The 18,454-nt window shown below is 43.8% G+C and overlaps 1 protein-coding gene across 4 annotated transcripts in view; it reads right to left on the bottom strand.

Annotated features, from left to right (window-relative positions):
* The window catches only part of LOC137533983 (solute carrier family 22 member 15-like), a 538,432-nt gene that overhangs the window by 443,393 nt on the left and 76,585 nt on the right, over positions 1-18,454 (bottom strand). For all 4 annotated transcript variants that reach the window (XR_011024265.1, XR_011024264.1, XM_068255310.1 and 1 more), the window contains one exon: positions 1,886-2,015. Coding sequence is in view for 2 of the 4 variants with exons in the window: in XM_068255310.1 (XP_068111411.1) it covers positions 1,886-2,015 (130 nt within the window). In the remaining 2 variants the exon portion in view is untranslated. The remainder of the gene's footprint in view (positions 1-1,885; positions 2,016-18,454) is intronic.

Below are 18,454 nucleotides of genomic sequence, written 5' to 3' on the forward strand. Positions count from 1 at the left end.
AGTGCTGGGCTGCTGCAGAACTCCCTAGCAGCATGATTTATTCCAGGTTTTAGGATCTAAAAGCTTGCAAAAAAATTGCACTGCTTTTAGACCCTAAAATCCGGAAAGAATCATAACGCCAAGGGGGTTAAAGAGGATACTTAAGCCTACAAAAAACAGTTTAACTTACCTGGGGCTTCTTGCAGCCCCCTGCAGTCATCATGTGCCCACACCATCCTTCCAAAACCCTCCAGCCAGCAGCGGCGACCCCCACATAGCTGCCCGGTCATGGGTACCCTGATCGCACTTCCGTCATTGGAAGCATTTTGTGTATGCACATTAGCGATTTTACTGCACATGCGCAGAACGCTGGCATGCACAGGGATGCAATGAGGAGGCATGTGGCTGGCCAGCTCTGAGGGGGTCGCAGAAGGACGGCGCAGACACAGGATGACTGCAAAATGCCGCAGGCAAGTTAAACTTTTTTTTTTACACAGGCTTTATATTGCTTTTGTGTGAACCCTGCCTTAAAGGAAAAGTACCCACATGCAGATTTCATCTGACTATGTTGGTTAAAACCTTGTTTATCAACTGTTATGGCAGACGGGCAGATAAACAATTGTTCTTGGCTATAACAGAAGACTTACATGGATAAAATAAAATGTAGGCCTCCAAATTCTTCTCACTTCAGGTGTGCTTTAAATCCCTTTTCCACAAGCGCCGCATCGCATCACTTCCGAATCTTCAGATGCGGAAGTGAATGGAGGAGTAGGGATGCGGATGTGCGAGAATCTGCAACATGCTGCAGATTCTCGGATTGCTCCGCATAACCAGCGTGCATTGGTTACAGTTCAGTCTCGGTGCAATGCGGCTACGTAGACAGGCCCTTAAAGAGAACCTGAACTGAAAAAAAAAAAGTCAAAATAACCATACACAGGTCATATTTACCCCTCCCGTGTAGTCTGCTCCTCAATCCTCTCCTGCGTCCCATTTGTCCACTGATAAATGGAATTCTCCGTCCTCCATTTTAAAAATCGCCATTACCCCATAACAGCTTCCTGGTCAACACACCGTTAAACTGTAGTACCACCCATTTGAGCCATCGGGAAGTATGGAAATTACTTTGCACATTCAGTTGTAACAGACAGCAGCTGGTGTATTTCAGTTATGAAAAATATTGTCAGAACTGGAAGAGATTACTGTTAGAAGGTAAGAAGAAAATGGTGAGCTTCTGAGAGGAACTGACAGTGAGGTTAGTAATATTAATTTGCAGCTTCGTCATGTGTTCATTTTAAATAAATTTTACTCGCTTCAGGTTCCCTTTAAAGAAAACCTGAACTGAAAATTAAAAGTCAAAATAAACATACACAAGTCATACTTACCTCCTGTGTAGTCTACTCTTCAATCTATTTTTCCTCTCCTGCATCCTGTTTGTCCACTGTGATCAATGGAATTCTCCGTCCTCCATTTTGAAAATGGCCATCACCCCATAACAGCTTCCTGGCCAGCACACAGTTAAACTGTAACATTGCCAACTTGAGCCATAGGGATACATGGACACATCAGTTATCCTCTCAGCTGTAACTGACAGCAACTGTTATATAACTGACAGCAACTGATATATTTCAGTTCTGACAAAATGTTGTCAGAACTGGAAGGGATTATTGTCAGAAGAAAATGGTGAGCTTCTGAGAGGAACTGATGGCAAGGTAACTATGTAATGTTCATTTGAAGTTACCTCATGTGTTTATTTTAAATAATTTTACTCAGTACAGGTTCTCTTTAAGCAGAACTGTTCTGCCCACAGTTGATACATTGCCAGTTAAACTGTATATTATGTGGTCAACATGCACCAACCACCAGCATTAGAACAACAAACAAAACAAAAAACTATTATGGAACTTACAAAGAAAGAAGGAAAAAGAAAACTCCTGGTGTGTTGGCCACAAACGCAAGTATTCTCCAGTTTCTGATGTAATAACCCAACAAGGCATAAATTGCAATTCCAATAGCAAAAGTGAGATTTGTTAAGGAACCTAAGGGAAAACAACACAAGCACAAAAACAATGTTAACTTCTATTCAGCTGAGATTGCGATATATAACAATAAAAATATAACGTGAGCAAAATACTCAAGTATTTCTATTAGAAATGCTACTTCCTTTTCTTTTTTCTGTCGAGACGGATGGCCACACCTCCTAATCCCTGTGGTCACTGTATCGCAGTCCACAATGACTGGTCATTCTATGACACAACCACACCCCCAACCACTATTGAGAAGGGTATCGGGCGTCATACCCTAAGAATATTTACGGAAGAAGGATGTGAGTGGTGCATGCACCATGCCCTTTTCCAAGATAAAAGCTAAGCAACTGTTGTGATGCAGCAGCCTACTTCCAGATACTAGTGGGCCAAACATCTACCTCAAATACCTATAACTAGATTGAATAAGCACAAATCAAATACATAGCACCAGACTGCTATACTTAAAACCAGGGATTGCCTGTATTGTGGTGATGAGTACGGTACGTTCAATATATGAACAACCTGCCGTTACGGACACAGTCCCACAGCACAATGTCATCTTTCCATGCCGGGACAAATCTAGACAGAGACCGTGGTGAGCTTTAGAGAAGCGGGGGGGGATTGTCTGAAGTACCGTATATAATGAAGGTGGGAGCACAGGGGACAAAAGTTGGAAAAAAAGGTGGCACAACTGGGACACAGACGCAGCTGTGGTGGTACAAATGGAGGACACTTGATTAAAAGGGAGTACAGGTGGCACATGCGGGACAAATGGCAAAAATGGGACACAGAAGCAGTCCCAGAGGTTCAAATGGGGGACAAAGATAAGACTAATGTCCCACAAAGGTGGGGGTATTGAACCAAAGGCATAAAGGGGGCAGTGGAGGCAGAGAGGAGGCTTACATGGCCCAAAAAGGGTAGAGGCGACACTAAGAGGACACAGGTGACATACTGTAACGATTGTGGAACTTTCTCTGTGATCAGCGCACAACGCGTACGCTGATACAGCGGAAATCCTCCACAAGCGTATATTTGCAGGCACCCAGCAAAAGGTGCTACGCACCCGTAGAGGGAAATTCCTGTCGGCAGATGGCGCTGGGGAGTGCAGAGGAACCAATCCTCTGTACCTCCACAAATGCAAGACAGGAATTGTACGAAACGCAGAACGCAATCGCAAGAGAGGCGATTGCGAATGAGAACGAGCAAAGGGACAGGTTGTATGTGTGTGCGCCAACCTAGTCGCCACCCCGCGACAGTGCACACACAACAGCAGATATGAAATACGAACGCGATCGCGAGAGGTGCGATCGCCAGAAGTGACACAAGGCAGATCAGAACAGAATACGGAGGTTAGCAAAGGCACAGAAAATAATACAATGAGAACAACAAGGAAAATAAACGCTAACTGAACGCGAACACCGCACTCATTCGCAACAGTGCACGCGTTCGTGCGCGGTCTCCACGTGATAAGCACAATAGAGACAAGCACGCCTAACTAACCAAGACAAGACAAACATGAAACAGAGGACGCGAGCTCACCGAGCCTCCAGCAAGCATTCGTAGTAGACAAGACAGACACACGAAAACAGGGACAAGCGAGAGATAGGATCCACAGCACTAGCGGAAGTGGCTAGCGCGATCCAGGTACAGAGTAGCAGAACAGAAGGATCCACAGCACTGGCGGAAAGTGGCTAGCGCGATCCCAGGAGACAGAACAGAAGGATCCACAGCGCTAGCTAAAAGTGGCTAGCGCGATCCCAGGAGACAGAACAGAAGAGATAGCTGGTAGCAACCGCTGCACCAGCTATACTCCAAGAACAGAGATCAGAAACATTTCCTGTCGACCACCGCTGGGACAGGACAATAGCAACAGAACAAACAAACAAATAAGCAATCCTAACTGCACTAAGGAAACCTGCCTAGTGCAGTTTTCCAGGAATTACTCTAAGCTGATCTTCAAACAAAGAGCATGGCTGACACTCTCCAGAGTGTTTCACAGGAAGACTCCTTATGAACAGCGAAGCATTGTGGGAAACGCATAGTACTTATAGTACGCGCCTCCAATGAATGTGGCCAGGCAATTTTTTCATGACAACGTATGCAAATTCCTCAGCAAGCACAAGCTGCAAAACTGACAGAAGCTCTTCTTTCCAGAGTCCTGCAGCATGCAAACCTACACAATGGTCAAAAAGCTGCCTGCCTGCACAGGCAGCTGAGCAAATCATCACACATACGTAGTTGAAACCAGGGAGGCACAGAGGGGGAACACAATTAATATAATAGGAGCACAAGTGGCATAACTGGGACAGTAGAGGGATAGGGGGAGCAGTGGAGGCACAGAGGTGAACACAGATAATATAATGGGGGCACAGGTGGCATAACGGGGACAGACGAGGGACAGGGGGAGCAGCGGAGGCACAGAGGTGAACAGATAATATAATGGGGGCACAGGTGGCATAACGGGGACAGTGGAGGGACAGGGGAAGCAGTGGAGGCACAGAGGTGAACACAGGTAATATAATAGGAGCACAAGTGGGGGAACAGAGGTGGCACTGTCAAGCTGCGGCTAATAGAAAAAATATCCTCTTCCTAGCTCCTACTTACAAATTGATTCTGAAGAAGAATTATCCTACATTCCCCATCTCGTTCGCTAACCAGGACTACCTGTATTTCTAACATGCCTGATCAGTAAAACAATGATTCAAATACTTCAGATGAATGGCTTTAAGTCATATTTGCTTTGTGCCAGCTCAGTCTGTTAACAGATCGATCCATGTTATTTCCTACCTTTAAATTACATAAAGTCTTTTTCCTCTTAGGGTTATCTCACTTTAAAACCATTCCAGCATGACAAAGCATTGTGCAGTCTACAATAGCCAGGAACAAATTATTTACTGTATCTATGAGTGATGTCTGTATACTCTACTCGTCCCTGTCATTTTATGAGCATTTACTGCCAGATAAAATCATAAGTTGAAACTCTGTATGCCATCCAGCACAACCCCTTCCACAATAACACAGTACAGCATCACAGGACTCAGACTGACAGCATAATAATAACATCAACAAGAACAAATAACATGCTTCGGGGTAGAAGCCACCTCAAAACAAACTTAAGTTTTGGTAAAAGCAGTTATCTAATGGAAAAGAAAACAATGTGTGTGTTTCTGGAACAGTAGTCACGCCCATAATCATTTCTTCTTGCTTGCTTGCTTGCTTGCTACGTGTAGCTATAAGATTTTCAAGTCAACCCTCTTCAACATGGAATAGTCCTTTACCTCACTGAAGAAATACAACTTATACGTGAGGTGGGAAAAAAATTATATATGGAGCTATTAATTATTTACAAAATGCTTCCACAAACAATATGGATTTGTACATTTTTGATGGGTCTCAGAGATGTGACCCCAAGAGTGTTTTATCAATCTTATATTTCAGCACTCAAGCATTGTTTTCTTCACTCTAAGATCAGTCTAAAATACATTAAAAGGTCAGAACTCAAATTAAATCTAATGCCTAGTACACACCATACAATTTTCTGTAAGATTTCACTGTTAGATTTTTCTGTTAGATTTTCTCTTAGATTATTTTCTGTGGAGAATGGTCATTATCTCTGGTGCATCGTCTTCTGGTTATCTTCTGCTGAGTAGAACAATGCCTAATTGCTTGGCAGATAGATGGTAAGATAGATAATTTCCAACATGTTGGAAATTATCTATCTGGCAGGTAAATCCAACAGAAGATCGTATGGTGTGCACCTAGCATAATGGTGGCCACTAATGATCCAATACATTTCATCCAATCTTACTGTTTCTATGTAATAGAAGGGATTACTTAAAGAGACACTGAAGTGAGAATAAAGGTCCGTACACACGCCGGACTTTAGGCAACGACGGGTCCGTCGTTGCCTCCCGCTGGGTGGGCGTGCCAGCGACAGTCCGGCGTGTGTACGCTCTGTCGTCAGACTGATACGGCTGTTTCTGAGCGATCCGCCCGGCGGATCGCTCAGAAACAGCCGTATCAGTCTGACGACAGAGCGTACACACGCCGGACTGTCGCTGGCACGCCCACCCAGCGGGAGGCAACGACGGACCCGTCGTTGCCTAAAGTCCGGCGTGTGTACGGACCTTAAATCTCATGTGTGCCCCTGCTAAAACGCCGCTATCCCGCGGCTAAACGAGGGTCCCTGACCCCCCAACAAGCCCCCCCCCCCCGCCTCTCAGCGCCGTCTATCAGCGGCGCATCGCCTCCTCTCCCCCGCCCCTCTCAGTGAAGGAAGACTGAAAGGGGCGGGGGAGAGGTGGAGATACGCGCTGACAGACGCGCGTGAGGCAGGGCTGCGGCGGTTAGCCCTGCCTTAATCCGGAAGAGGCCAATTTTATTAATGTATCAAAGTCATAAAAACATGATAAAATAGCATGGGTACATGGCAGATGCAGCACAGGCGTTTGACCGTTACAGTCCTTTCTCAAATCATCATGGACCCACACTGAGTGGGAAAGGACTGTAACGTTCCGAAACGCCTGTGCGTCTTCTGCCATGTATCCATGCAATTTTATCATGTTTTTATGACTTTGATACATTAATAAAATTGGACTTTTGATGATGCGGATCTTGAAAGTTTATGGATTGATACTCGATGCTCCAGAGTGGATCCTAGCACATCATACCGTTACCATTGGTGCAGCAGCAATTTTGTTTAGATTAATCCGGATGAGGGGATGCACTGCTCGGAGGGGATTTCGGGGGGTAAGGGACCCCCGTTTAGCCGCGCGATAGCAGCGTTTCAGCAGGGGCACACATGCCCCTGCTGACTATGAGGTCTGAAGCAAGATTTATTCTCGGTTCAGACTCTCTTTAAAGTATCCATTCGATATATTCACTCCATTTACCCTTCTACTACATAGATTTGGTATAATTGGATGAAAAAGATTGCGTCATTAGTGGTCACCATAACTCTAATCAAGGCATTCAGATCTGTAAAGGCCCAGTTCACACCTCTAAACCGGCCCTCCGCTCCTGATACTGGGTGGCAAGGAGGAATCTGGAAGGAGGATAGTTTGTGGTCCTTTCCTCTTTTTTTCCTTTACCTTTTTTAACTTTGATTAATTGTATATACTGAATATAAGCCTAATTTTTTTCTGCAATACATTTTTATTGGATTTTAGAACCTTTTCAACTGTGCAATATGTTGCTGAATGACAAATAGCCAACAAAACATAATAACAATACGAGGAAAATGGATAATAAAAGACGTCAAGCATTGCAGGGATAACAGCAAAATGACACTGGATATAAGCAGTCCTATTGTACCTATAGGTGTTATTTCAAACAGAGTACTACTAAAGTATAAGCCGACCCACCTAACTTTTACTTTAAAAAACTTGAAAAAAACGTTTGACCAGACTATAAGCTGGGGGTGGCAAAAGCCACACCACCACTTACAGCCATGGCCGGCCAAAACCATATATTAGAAAAGCAGCATAAATTCAGCAGATTGCAATAATAAGCCAGAACATAGGGCTACAATGGAGATGGGCATCCAAAAAAACTCCTGTTACAAAGTTTGGTCTGCCATAAAGATAAAGCAAGGAATGCAGAGCCACATAGTCCTGTATCTAAAACTTGATATAGGAATGCAAGGATTCTCACTAGAGATGTTGGCGAACAGCTCGCCAGCAAATCTCTATGGGCAGTCTGGCTGCGTACTCCTTCCGCGTCGCAATGTCCCCTGTGTCTGCATGCGTCCATTAGTATGCATGCCCTGGCAGTGCACATCCCTGATTGCAACTAAGCATGCCCGGCCACAGGCACACAATCAAGGACGCGCACCACCGGGCCAGTGCATGCGTACTAACGAACACGTCCGGGCCAGGGCATGCATACTATTCCGGGACATTGCGACCTGGAAGTAGTACAGGGCCAGCTATTTGCAGCGAACAGCTTGCGAGCTGTTCGTCTACATCACTAATTCTCACCACTCAGTAGACACTGCCCCGTATGCCTTCCAAGGCTACAACTCGAGTTGAGGTTAACTTGGAGCTCCCATGGAAATGTGAAGTGTGTGGTCTACCTCAGATGATGCACCACTGTGCATATAGTGTAGGCACTGTGGGTGTTACTCAAAGTGTAGTGACTCGAGTATAAGCCGATACCCCCCATTTTGGGGCACTTTATTTGGCCCCAAAAAAGAAAGTTCTTTTACTTACCTGGGGCTTCTTCTAGACCCTGAAGTCTTGTAAGTCCCTTGCTGTCCTCTTCCTTGATCCACTGTGCAACCTGGTAAAGTCTGTAATGCAGCCTTTGTAAAATGCACACTACTGGGCATGCAATGACACAGCGGTGTGTATCTTTGATCGCGTTCCCATGGCTCCAGTTCATTAAGACTTGCAACCATGCAGGTGCTCTACCTTCCCGGCCATGGCAGTGCGATCAGGGAACCCTGCCGCTGGATCAGTGCATGCACAGTAGTGTACAACTTGGCTAAGTGATAGACTTTACCAGGCCGCAAAGTGGATTCAGGAAGAGGACAGGGCTGCAAGGGACCTACAAGACCGCAGAGGCTAGAAGAAGCCTCTGTAAAATAACACTCTGCATTTATGACTTGGGTAGTCTTCAAGTCCTAAAAGTTGTAGGGTGAGTCATCTTGGAAGAGTCTTTGTTTTTACAGCACACCCCACAAATGATTGACCGAGTTGGGAACTGAGGAATTTGGAGACCAAAAACAGACTAACAAACACAAAAGAGGTTTAATTCATCAGACCAGGACACGTATTACTTCATGGTCCACATTGCAGGAGCCTTCAGTGGTGAACAGGAGTAAGCATAGGTAATGCTAGATTGTTCTGCAGCCATCTATCTCCATATGTAACAAGTTGTAAAGCAATGCATATTCTGCCACTTTCTCATGACCAGAATTCAAACTTTTCACCCACTTATGCTACAGAAGCTCTTCTGCGGAATCAGACCAGATGGGCCAGTCTTTTCTCCCCACACAAGCCAATAAGCCTTGGACATCTATAAACTATCACTGGTTCACCAGTTGTCTTCTCTTTGACCTCGTCCACTTATGTCAGGAAATGGACGCCTATGAACTTGACGGAGCTGAAAGTCATTCTAGCATCAAGTTTTCAAAGGGAACCTTAAGAGTCATCAAAAAAAAAAAAAAAAAAAGTTTCACTTACCTGGGGTTTCCCCATGCCCCCCTGCAGCAGTTCTGTGCCCTCACTGGTCCTCGACTATCCTCCGGTTCCCCGGCACGGATTAGTTTCGTTTTCGGCCCCTGTCCACAAGTCTCGTTGTACGCATTCCCTTTGCTAAGCACATCCTGTGCAGGCGCCGTAATAGAATCCTGACACGCTTGATAACGGGAACGCGTACAAAGAAACTTGTGGACAGGGCCTGACTGTCGGCCGAAAACGAAGATAATCCGCGGCAAAGAAATGGAGAAGAGTTGAAGACTGGCGAGGGCACGGAGCGGCTGCAGGGGGTTGCGGGAGGCCCAGGTAAGTGAAACTTTTTCTTTTTTTATGACAGATAAGGTTCCCTTTATCATGGGGATAACCTGACAAACAAAAAAAAAATTGCAGCTAAGAATGGACTGGAGTACAAACCCTAATTACTACTCTGCTCTATACTCAGCAACCATGCCAATGCTTATGACGATTCTGCATTCCAATGACAATTTCCAAAACTTGAGCCAAGACCATACAGATAGAGACCACCTTTTTAAATTAAGGCTGTTTTAACATCACTTTAATCTAAACTTCATTTGAAACAGATGCCTGGAGAGACATTACAATCGACGAATCACGAATGTCATTTCATGGCAGGCTGAGGATCAAGCAATAAATTCCCAGCAAGCAAGCTAGGTGTGGGGTCAAAGTTTACAAGCTGTGCCTGTGCAGTTAGGTAGGGTTGTAACTGCGCAGGTAACTCCCATGGGGCAGAGTCTAAAAAGCCACTGATCTGCACCTGAATATCCTGAAAGAGTCAATGGGCCAGCAACCCTTCGTAAGGAGCAAGCTACTTTGCTGTATGTGATTGCAAGGGCTGGTACCCACTAGGAGCAGTTTTGTAGGGCTTGCTGATCACCAGCGATTGGCCAAGAGCCAATGGTAACGGTCCCACTAGCAGTGATGCGATCGCTCCACACAGTACGGGAACGATCCCAAAGCAATTACATCAATGGCTACAGTAGCCAAATCGTGATAGCCCTGGAATCACGGCGAAATGCAGCACTTTTGCGATTGGCCAAATCTAAGGCACTTTGCAATTGACGCAAAACACCCATAGGGGGCGCAAGTTCTTGAGACTGCATCACCAGTGACAGGTAAAAAAAGGCGACACTGCAATGAGGCAAGCTGAGCTCAGGACTGACCCATATAAAGCAGAGTCATGGTAAGTGGCTGAGGTCAGGCAGTGTTCAATCAGAATCAAGGTCACTAGCCATGTTCAGAGGAAAATGGTCAGTTTACCTGGGTCACAACACGAACCAAGAATGACTGGAATGCTATGCGCAGTACTGGAGCCAAAAAAATCAGACTAAGAGCAATGTCTAGAAAAGGCTTTTTATCGCCTTTGTAAGCATCCTGGAGGGTAATCCCACATCCCATGCACATGCTAGCATTTGCTTATTTGTAAGTAACCTTTTGAGCATGCACATGCAAGCTTATCAGGATATGCACAAATGCCTCTACAATGTATGCAAGACACATGCCACATGCTTAAAACGAAACCCGAGGTAAGAGATACATGGGAGCTGCCATATTTATTTCCTATAAACAGTACCAGTTGCCTGGCAGCCCTGCTGATCATTCCGGTCGGCAGGGTCTAAATAACACATCTGAAACAAGCATGCAGCTAATATTGTCATGTTCGTCTTATCATCCGATCTACATGATTGTTCAGGGTCTATGGATAAAAGCATTAGAGGCAGAGGATTAGAAGGACAACCAGGCAATGTGCATTATTTAAAAGGAAATAAACATGTTCTGCTCCATATCCTTTCATATCACTCTCAACTTAGGTTCCCTTTAAAGGGCAACTGAAATGAGAGGCATATGGTGGCTGCCATATTTATTTTGTTTTAAGAAATACCAGTTGCCCGGCTACCCTGTTGATCCTCTGCCACTATTACTTTTAGCCATAGACCCTGAACAAGCATGCAGCAGATCAAGTGTTTGACATTATTGTCAGGTTTGAAGAGATTAGCTACATGCTTGTTTCTGGTGTGATTCCGACACTACTACAGCCAAACAGATCAGCAGGGCTGCCAGGCAACAAGCATTGTTTAAAGAGGAGCTGTTAGGTATAAGGTCTCAGAGAAAATAAACACATATATCAGTAGCTAAAGATTGGCTGTACTTACATTACATATGCATTTCACTGTCCACGTTTGGATTTCACAGAATTTGTATATAGTATATGCAGAGAATGATGCTCCTGACAGCCCATGGCAGGTTCCATGTTTGTGAAGCCAAATGTGTCGTCATGTCCTGCCTGCTTCTGATCACAGAACAGCTCGTACAGAATAACACAGTGTGCAGTGAATATTAATGAGCCATGTGGCTAGGAACAATAGCGGACTCCTGCAGAGTAATCTTCCCGGAGATTTATCTGTGCTGTGAGTTTAGAAGCTGCTGAAACTTGATCCCGTCTTCTCCTTAGCAGCCGAGGGGAGGGCCCCAGAATGCTTTGCAGTATGGAATGCGGCTTGCGTCCTCCTTAGGAGCTTAGCTTTGGTGATAAGCACACATTAAATGTAAGAGAGATTTTTATCTTTAGTAATGTCTTTTGGCTTCTGTCTAAACTGTTTAACACAGGATAATAGAGGTTTAAATTAGCTTCTGCAGCCTGACAGTTACTCTTTAAAAGGAAATCAATATGGCAGCCTCCATATCCCTTTCACTTCAGTTGACCTTTAAGATCATGGGCGTCTTCATGCACAGGTCACAGCAGAATGAAGGTGATTAGGACAAGCACCTTCTGTAATGCATTCCAGTACCAGGCATGATCCATGCTGCTGCCTCCTGCTGTTCTCTATGAGAGGGTATGTTGCAGGGGCTGCATCCAGCCCATCCTCTCATAAGGTACGGTGAAGGAGGCGTGTCTGTGTGTGGTCTCACCTTCATGTTCTGTATTGGTCACTGAAGGAACATGTGACCATGGTTAGGGAGGTGCCTGGAGATTGTGAGTCACATGACCCAGGAATTCTAAGCAGAAAACAAAATATAATTTTTTTAAACATTCATTGCACCATTTCTTTGCTTTGCAGGGGGTGGGGAATCAGTAAAGCTACTCACTTAAAGAGGAACTTCAGTGTAAAAAGGGGAAAATAAATCAATACATTGCAAACTGAGAGACAATACAATGAGGCCCCACGTGTCCTGAACAGGGCATGTGATACACGTGAAACAGCTGTCGACTGAGGGACGCTTTTTGTACCTGTAACATGTGGCGTGAATAAAGAGAAGATTTGTTGGAGTTTTGGAGTCTGTTTGAATCTTGTGGAAACATTGAGAGACAATACAAATTCGAAGAGAGATCAAGAAAGTATTGATATGCGCCATGTAATTTGTTCAGATTGTTTGATCCACAATCAGCCTGCACGAAATCATCTTTACTACTACTGGCAGACAAGAAAAAAAAGACAGCAACAGCTGCCATTATCTATAACCACGCCCCTTAATGCGATATGTTAACCTCCCTGGCGGCAATCCCGAGTGCAGCTCAGGCTAGTCACCAGGAGCGCTCTGCAGAGTATAGCGTGCAGCGGGCGTTTTTACACACCTCCCGAGGGATCCAGACGTCGGTAGCCTTTTCCTCCCCGTCCTCCAAAGGCTCTGAATCACTCTGGTGAGATCGCCGTCAGTGATCTCACTACAGAGTTACAGCACCATCTGGAGGACGGAGGGGAAATTGCAGCGCTGGAGCCCAGGGAGGTGAGTAAGTGCTGAGGCTGCTGCTTGATTTTTTTCCTGATTTTACGGTTTGAAACATGCTGAAAAGACCCTAAAATACAGAAATAAGCATACCACCACGGAAGTTAAAAGTTTTTTTGTTTGTTTGTTTTTTTTAATAGATATGCATATGCACAGAGGGAGATAATAGTTGCTTGGCAGTGGGAAAAAGAGGTTATCTCCCACAATGCAACAAGGCTCCCACTGATGTTAGGGCCTAGTTTCTGACATCACACTGTGGGAGGGGTTTCACCACAGTATCAGCCATACGGGGGTCCCTGATGATCTATACGAGGAAAGGTAAATATTGCTCATGGGAAAAGGGGTATCAGCGACTGATTAAGATGTAGTTCGATCCTTGGTTACAGTTCATCTTTACAAATATTTTAATTGTGCTTTAAAAATAAGGGAAACATTTCAAAATAAAAATGTATCAGTTGAGTAAAAGGTTGAGATTCAAGAGCAATGGATTTGGATCATTGGAGGCGCCCAGTGAAAATAGTATGCAATTCTTCAAAATGGAAGAAAATAGGGAATAAGAGTTAGTTTTATCTGACTAATAAATTTTGCTTGTTCAGATTAGGGTTAGATTTCCTGCTCCATACATAATGTAGGACCTAGGGGGGATTACACTAATATAAAGTAATTTTTCAGACAGCATACCCTTAGAGATCTGCTACCATATGCTAATTTTTATACCACAATGCCTGCTTGAAAAAAATTGATGATTTATATATTTATATTACATTTTATGTTATTGGATACCATGGGACACGGTTAAGAACCATTGCTTTGAATTGATTATTGACTCCTGCTATTAAGCCTCATGTATTGATATGTTTTTTATGTGTTTTATGCTGTTGTCCTATAGATTTTTTATGTATTTTCTACAGCTGCACATGTTCTGAGCGCCATTTTATGTTTTATCTTATGTTAAGGCACTTATTTGACCCGAGGAAGCGGCTTACGCCGAGAAACGCGTTGTCACAGTGCTGTTCGCAATTAATAAATGAAATTATATTTTACCCTAATCTGACCAAGCAAAATTTATTAGTCAGATAAAACTAAATCTTATTCCCTATTTTCTTCCATTTTGAAGAATTGCATATTTCATTGGGCGCCTCCAACCATCCAAATCCATTAATTATATCCTACCTAGTAGGAATTTTTCGTTCTCTCTTTTGGAGAGTCGAAAATATGGTTTCATTTTGGAGGTGCGACCGAAAAAAACCTACAGAAAAAGGCCAAGTGGGGACGGTACTTCTCCATCTGCGCGTACGAGTGGTTGCCTCTTTAGAGCAACCCATCTTTGGGAGTATAATTACATTAGATATTTTCACTCTGTCATAACCAAGAAGGTATTACACCAGATCGGGCTCCCGGTGGCCAGGTGTTTGCTTGTCTTTCGCCAGTCTCGAGATTCAAGAGCACTTGTGAAGGTAGAATAAACACTCAGCGCTTATGCTTTCCACAGCTCAACTGAGAGAAGGGTTAATCCAAAGAAATAATAATAAAAACCATAACTCTTGATTTTCATGCTTGATTACAATACCCATAATTAATTCAAAGACAGAATTACAGTGAACAGGCGCTGTAACCTTTAATAAATGAACATGAAAACATATTAACAAGAAACAGCGAGAGCACATGAAAAAAACAACAAATAGATTAAAAATAAACTGATATAACTCAAAATGAAAACTGTAATAAAAGTTTTCAGTCTATAGCGTAACAGAGTTGGATATGCAGATGGTGCAATAATTCAAAGTGCAAAGCTACATACCAATCAATGCAAAAAAAAAAAAAGTAAAAAAGGTCAAAATGCAACTCTGCTTTTTTGTAGAAAAGGCTAAGTTCCTCCAGTACAACGACACAAATTGTAAAGATTTTATCAAACACTACTAGGCAGGGGCGTAGCAATAGAGGTTGCAGAGGTTTGAAAAACTATAATATGGATATGCACACCTGAATCATATGTGGTGTGCTAGCACCAGGGGAAATAATAAGCCATTTTACACAAAGAGAGGAAAAGATCCCTGATATGAAATTGCTGCACCACCATTAATAGTACAAAAAAAGTTTATTGAAATGCTAAACAGATCTAAAAACATTTAAAACCAAAGCATTCCATAATACAATCATGTGGGGATCAGACATATACACACTCAAGTGTCTCACCTCCAGAGATACATTTATAAGCCCTGATAGCTGCTATGCTTATCCAACTTGGTTCATATGAGCCAAGAATGGAATAGTGAGACCCGGGCCCTGGGTAATCAAAGAGATAGCTGCCAAAGATTTAAGTGCTCGAAGGGTTCAAACAAGTGCAAGAATGCAGCTGCAGTGTGTAATATAAAGGGCAATATGCTCATGAGCATGTAACCAAGGTGACCAAATATTAAGTGTATAGGATGCGAACAAACTTATATGAAGCAGACAATGCCAGCAAATAAAGTGATACATACATATCATATACTTATGATATGTATGTATATGATACATATCATATACTTATGATAGTATCATATACTTATGACTTATGATGGCCTACCCACCTCCTACCACACAGTAACTCTCTAAGGAATATTTAACAGCCCCCCCTAGTGTTTCCACCCCTCCCTTTAGATTGTAAGCCTCTGGCAGGGTCCTCCACTCCCTAGTGTAATCTACAGGATCATGTGCTCCTGTCCTATGACAGCCTGTACTTGTATTACTGGGCCTACCTAACCAGCCCACATTGCATGATCATGTATTTTGTACAATTTGTATGTTATACACCTAGAACTTTGTTCTATGTGTATAACCCTATGTATGTCATCCTTGTATCATTGTATATATTTATTGTCCAGCGCTGCGTAATATGTTGGCGCTTTATAAATACAATAAATAATAAATAATAATAATAATAATAATAATAGTCCTGGGCAGAGTCCCCTAGTGCGTTGTAAGGCAGCCGAATGAGTAAGGGCGGAGGGAGGCATGGCAAACGCTCCAGTGTAGGGAGCTTAGTTGCCTCAGTATAGCTAGTATAGTGCCCCAGTATAGCCAGTATAGTGCTCCAGTATAGCCAGTATAGTGCCCCAGTATAGTGCCCCAGGATAGCCAGAATAGTGCTCCAGTATAGTGCCCCAGGATAGCCAGAATAGTGCTCCAGTATAGTGCCCCAGGATAGCCAGAATAGTGCTCCAGCATAGTGCCCCAGGATAGCCAGAATAGTGCTCCAGCATAGTGCCCCAGGATAGCCAGAATAGTGCTCCAGTATAGCCAGAATAGTGCCCCAGTATAGTGCCCCAGTATAGCTAGTATAGTGCCCCAGAATAGTGCCCCAGTATAGCTAGTATAGCGCCCCAGTATAGCCAGTATAGTGCCCCAGTATAGCCAGAATAGTGCTCCAGTATAGTGCCCCAGGATAGCCAGTATAGTGCCCCAGGATAGCCAGTATAGTGCCCCAGGATAGCCAGTATAGTGCCCCAGGATAGCCAGTATAGTGCCCCAGGATAGCCAGTATAGTGCCCCAGGATAGCCATTATGGGAAGGTGGTGCCCCCCGCTGTTATTACCTTAACAGCTGCCGCTCTCCCCTCTCCGGCGCGTGTTTATTCAAGCAGCGTATCTCCCGGCTGCTCTGTATGAACCGGCAGGAAGCATGGCAGCGGCTTCCTGTTACTATGGTAACCGAGCCCTGCTTCCTGCGCATCACACACAGAGCAGCCGGGAGATACGCTGCTTGAATAAATACATGCGCTGGAGAGGGGAGAGCGGCCGCTGCTAAGGTAATAACAGCGGCGGGAGGGGGAGAAGAGGACGGCACACCAGGCAACGTCCCGGGGCACACTGGAACACTGGTTGAAAAACGCTGCTCTAGATAAACCCTGCAGTGCTATGGATAAGTCCCAAGGATACATGGCTTGAGTCAAGGAGTCCGAGTCAAGGAGTCCGAGTCAAGGAGTCCGAGTCAAGGAGTCCGAGTCAAGGAGTCCGAGTAAAGGAGTCCGAGTAAAGGAGTCCGAGTCAAGGAGGCAGAGTCAAGGAGGCAGAGTCAAGGAGGCAGAGTCAAGGAGGCAGAGTCAAGGAGGCAGAGTCAAGGAGGCAGAGTCAAGGAGGCAGAGTCAAGGAGGCAGAGTCAAGGAGGCAGAGTCAAGGAGGCAGAGTCGGAGCAATTTTGGGAACTAAATGCACTGACTCAAACTCCTAATACATTTAAAAGAAAACATTATGATAAAATGTTCCATTTCCCAGATAACAGTGACCACAAATAACTTATACCTGTATACTGTATATACAGTAATAGCAGTGCTTAATCCACAAAATGAAATAAATCAATCAAAAAACAAGTTACTTGTGTATGTATATTAAATAATATATATACTGTATAATTTCTCTGCTGTAAGAATAAAGCCCAATGTGCAGTTGTGTGACTATTAAGGCTGGTCAATGAGATGCAAATAATTCTGCGCTGATGCAGGTTTATGCAAATTTTGTATGCACTCCCTTTGTTCATGAAATCAATTCATTTGGTATGTTAAAACTGGAGTTATAGTGAAGTACCACACTCTATATATCCCCACAGAGTTGTTGTGAATCAACTGAGAATGTTGTACACATTGAACAGAGAGGTGTTGTTTATCACCCCTAAACCCGGTTCAGATTGTACATGAAGAATGTGCAATAGAGGAAAAATCCACTCATTCTCCTGCAGAGTACCTGCACATCACTATTAGATGTACCCACAGTTAGATTGCCTAGGGCCTGATAGATGTTCTTTGTACCTGTCTGCACCCTCTACAAGTACTCTAAGGCCACATACACACATCAGACCATAGTCCTTTGAAAATGAAAGATCACAGACCAATTTTACCCCTTTCCATGTAGTATGAGAGCCATACCTTCACAGTCTTTTCTATGGAGCTGAACTCCACATCAGAAAAAAAAAATCTTTGCAAGATGCTGCACACACAGATGCTGTACAGACACAAAAGATCAGTATCTGCAAAAGATCTGTTCCTGCCAAAGATCCGTTCCTGCAAATTGCATTCATAGTCTATGAGATCTGCAGATCATCATACACACCTTGTTTAACTGACATTCATCTGCAGATCAGACAATCAACTGCAGATCTGAAAATCCATCCTGGTGGATCTGATCTGCAGATGAATGTCTGTTAAACAAGGTGTGTATGATGATCCGCAGATCTCATAGACTATGAATGCATTTTGCAGGAACTGATCTTTTGCAGATACTGATCTATTGAATGTGTACAGCATCTTTGTGTGCAGCATCTTGCAAAGATTTCTGTCTGATGTGGAGTTCAGCTCCATAGAATAGACTGTGTAGAGTATGGCTCTCATACTACATGGAAGGGGGTAAAATTGGTCTGTGATCTTTCATTTTCAAAAGACTATGGTCTGATGTGTGTATGAGCCTTAAAGAGAACCTGTACTGAGTAAAAATATTTAAAATAAACACATGAGGTAACTTCAAATGAACATTG

This window comes from Hyperolius riggenbachi, chromosome 10 (assembly GCF_040937935.1).
Source record: "Hyperolius riggenbachi isolate aHypRig1 chromosome 10, aHypRig1.pri, whole genome shotgun sequence".
NCBI lineage: Eukaryota > Metazoa > Chordata > Amphibia > Anura > Hyperoliidae > Hyperolius > Hyperolius riggenbachi.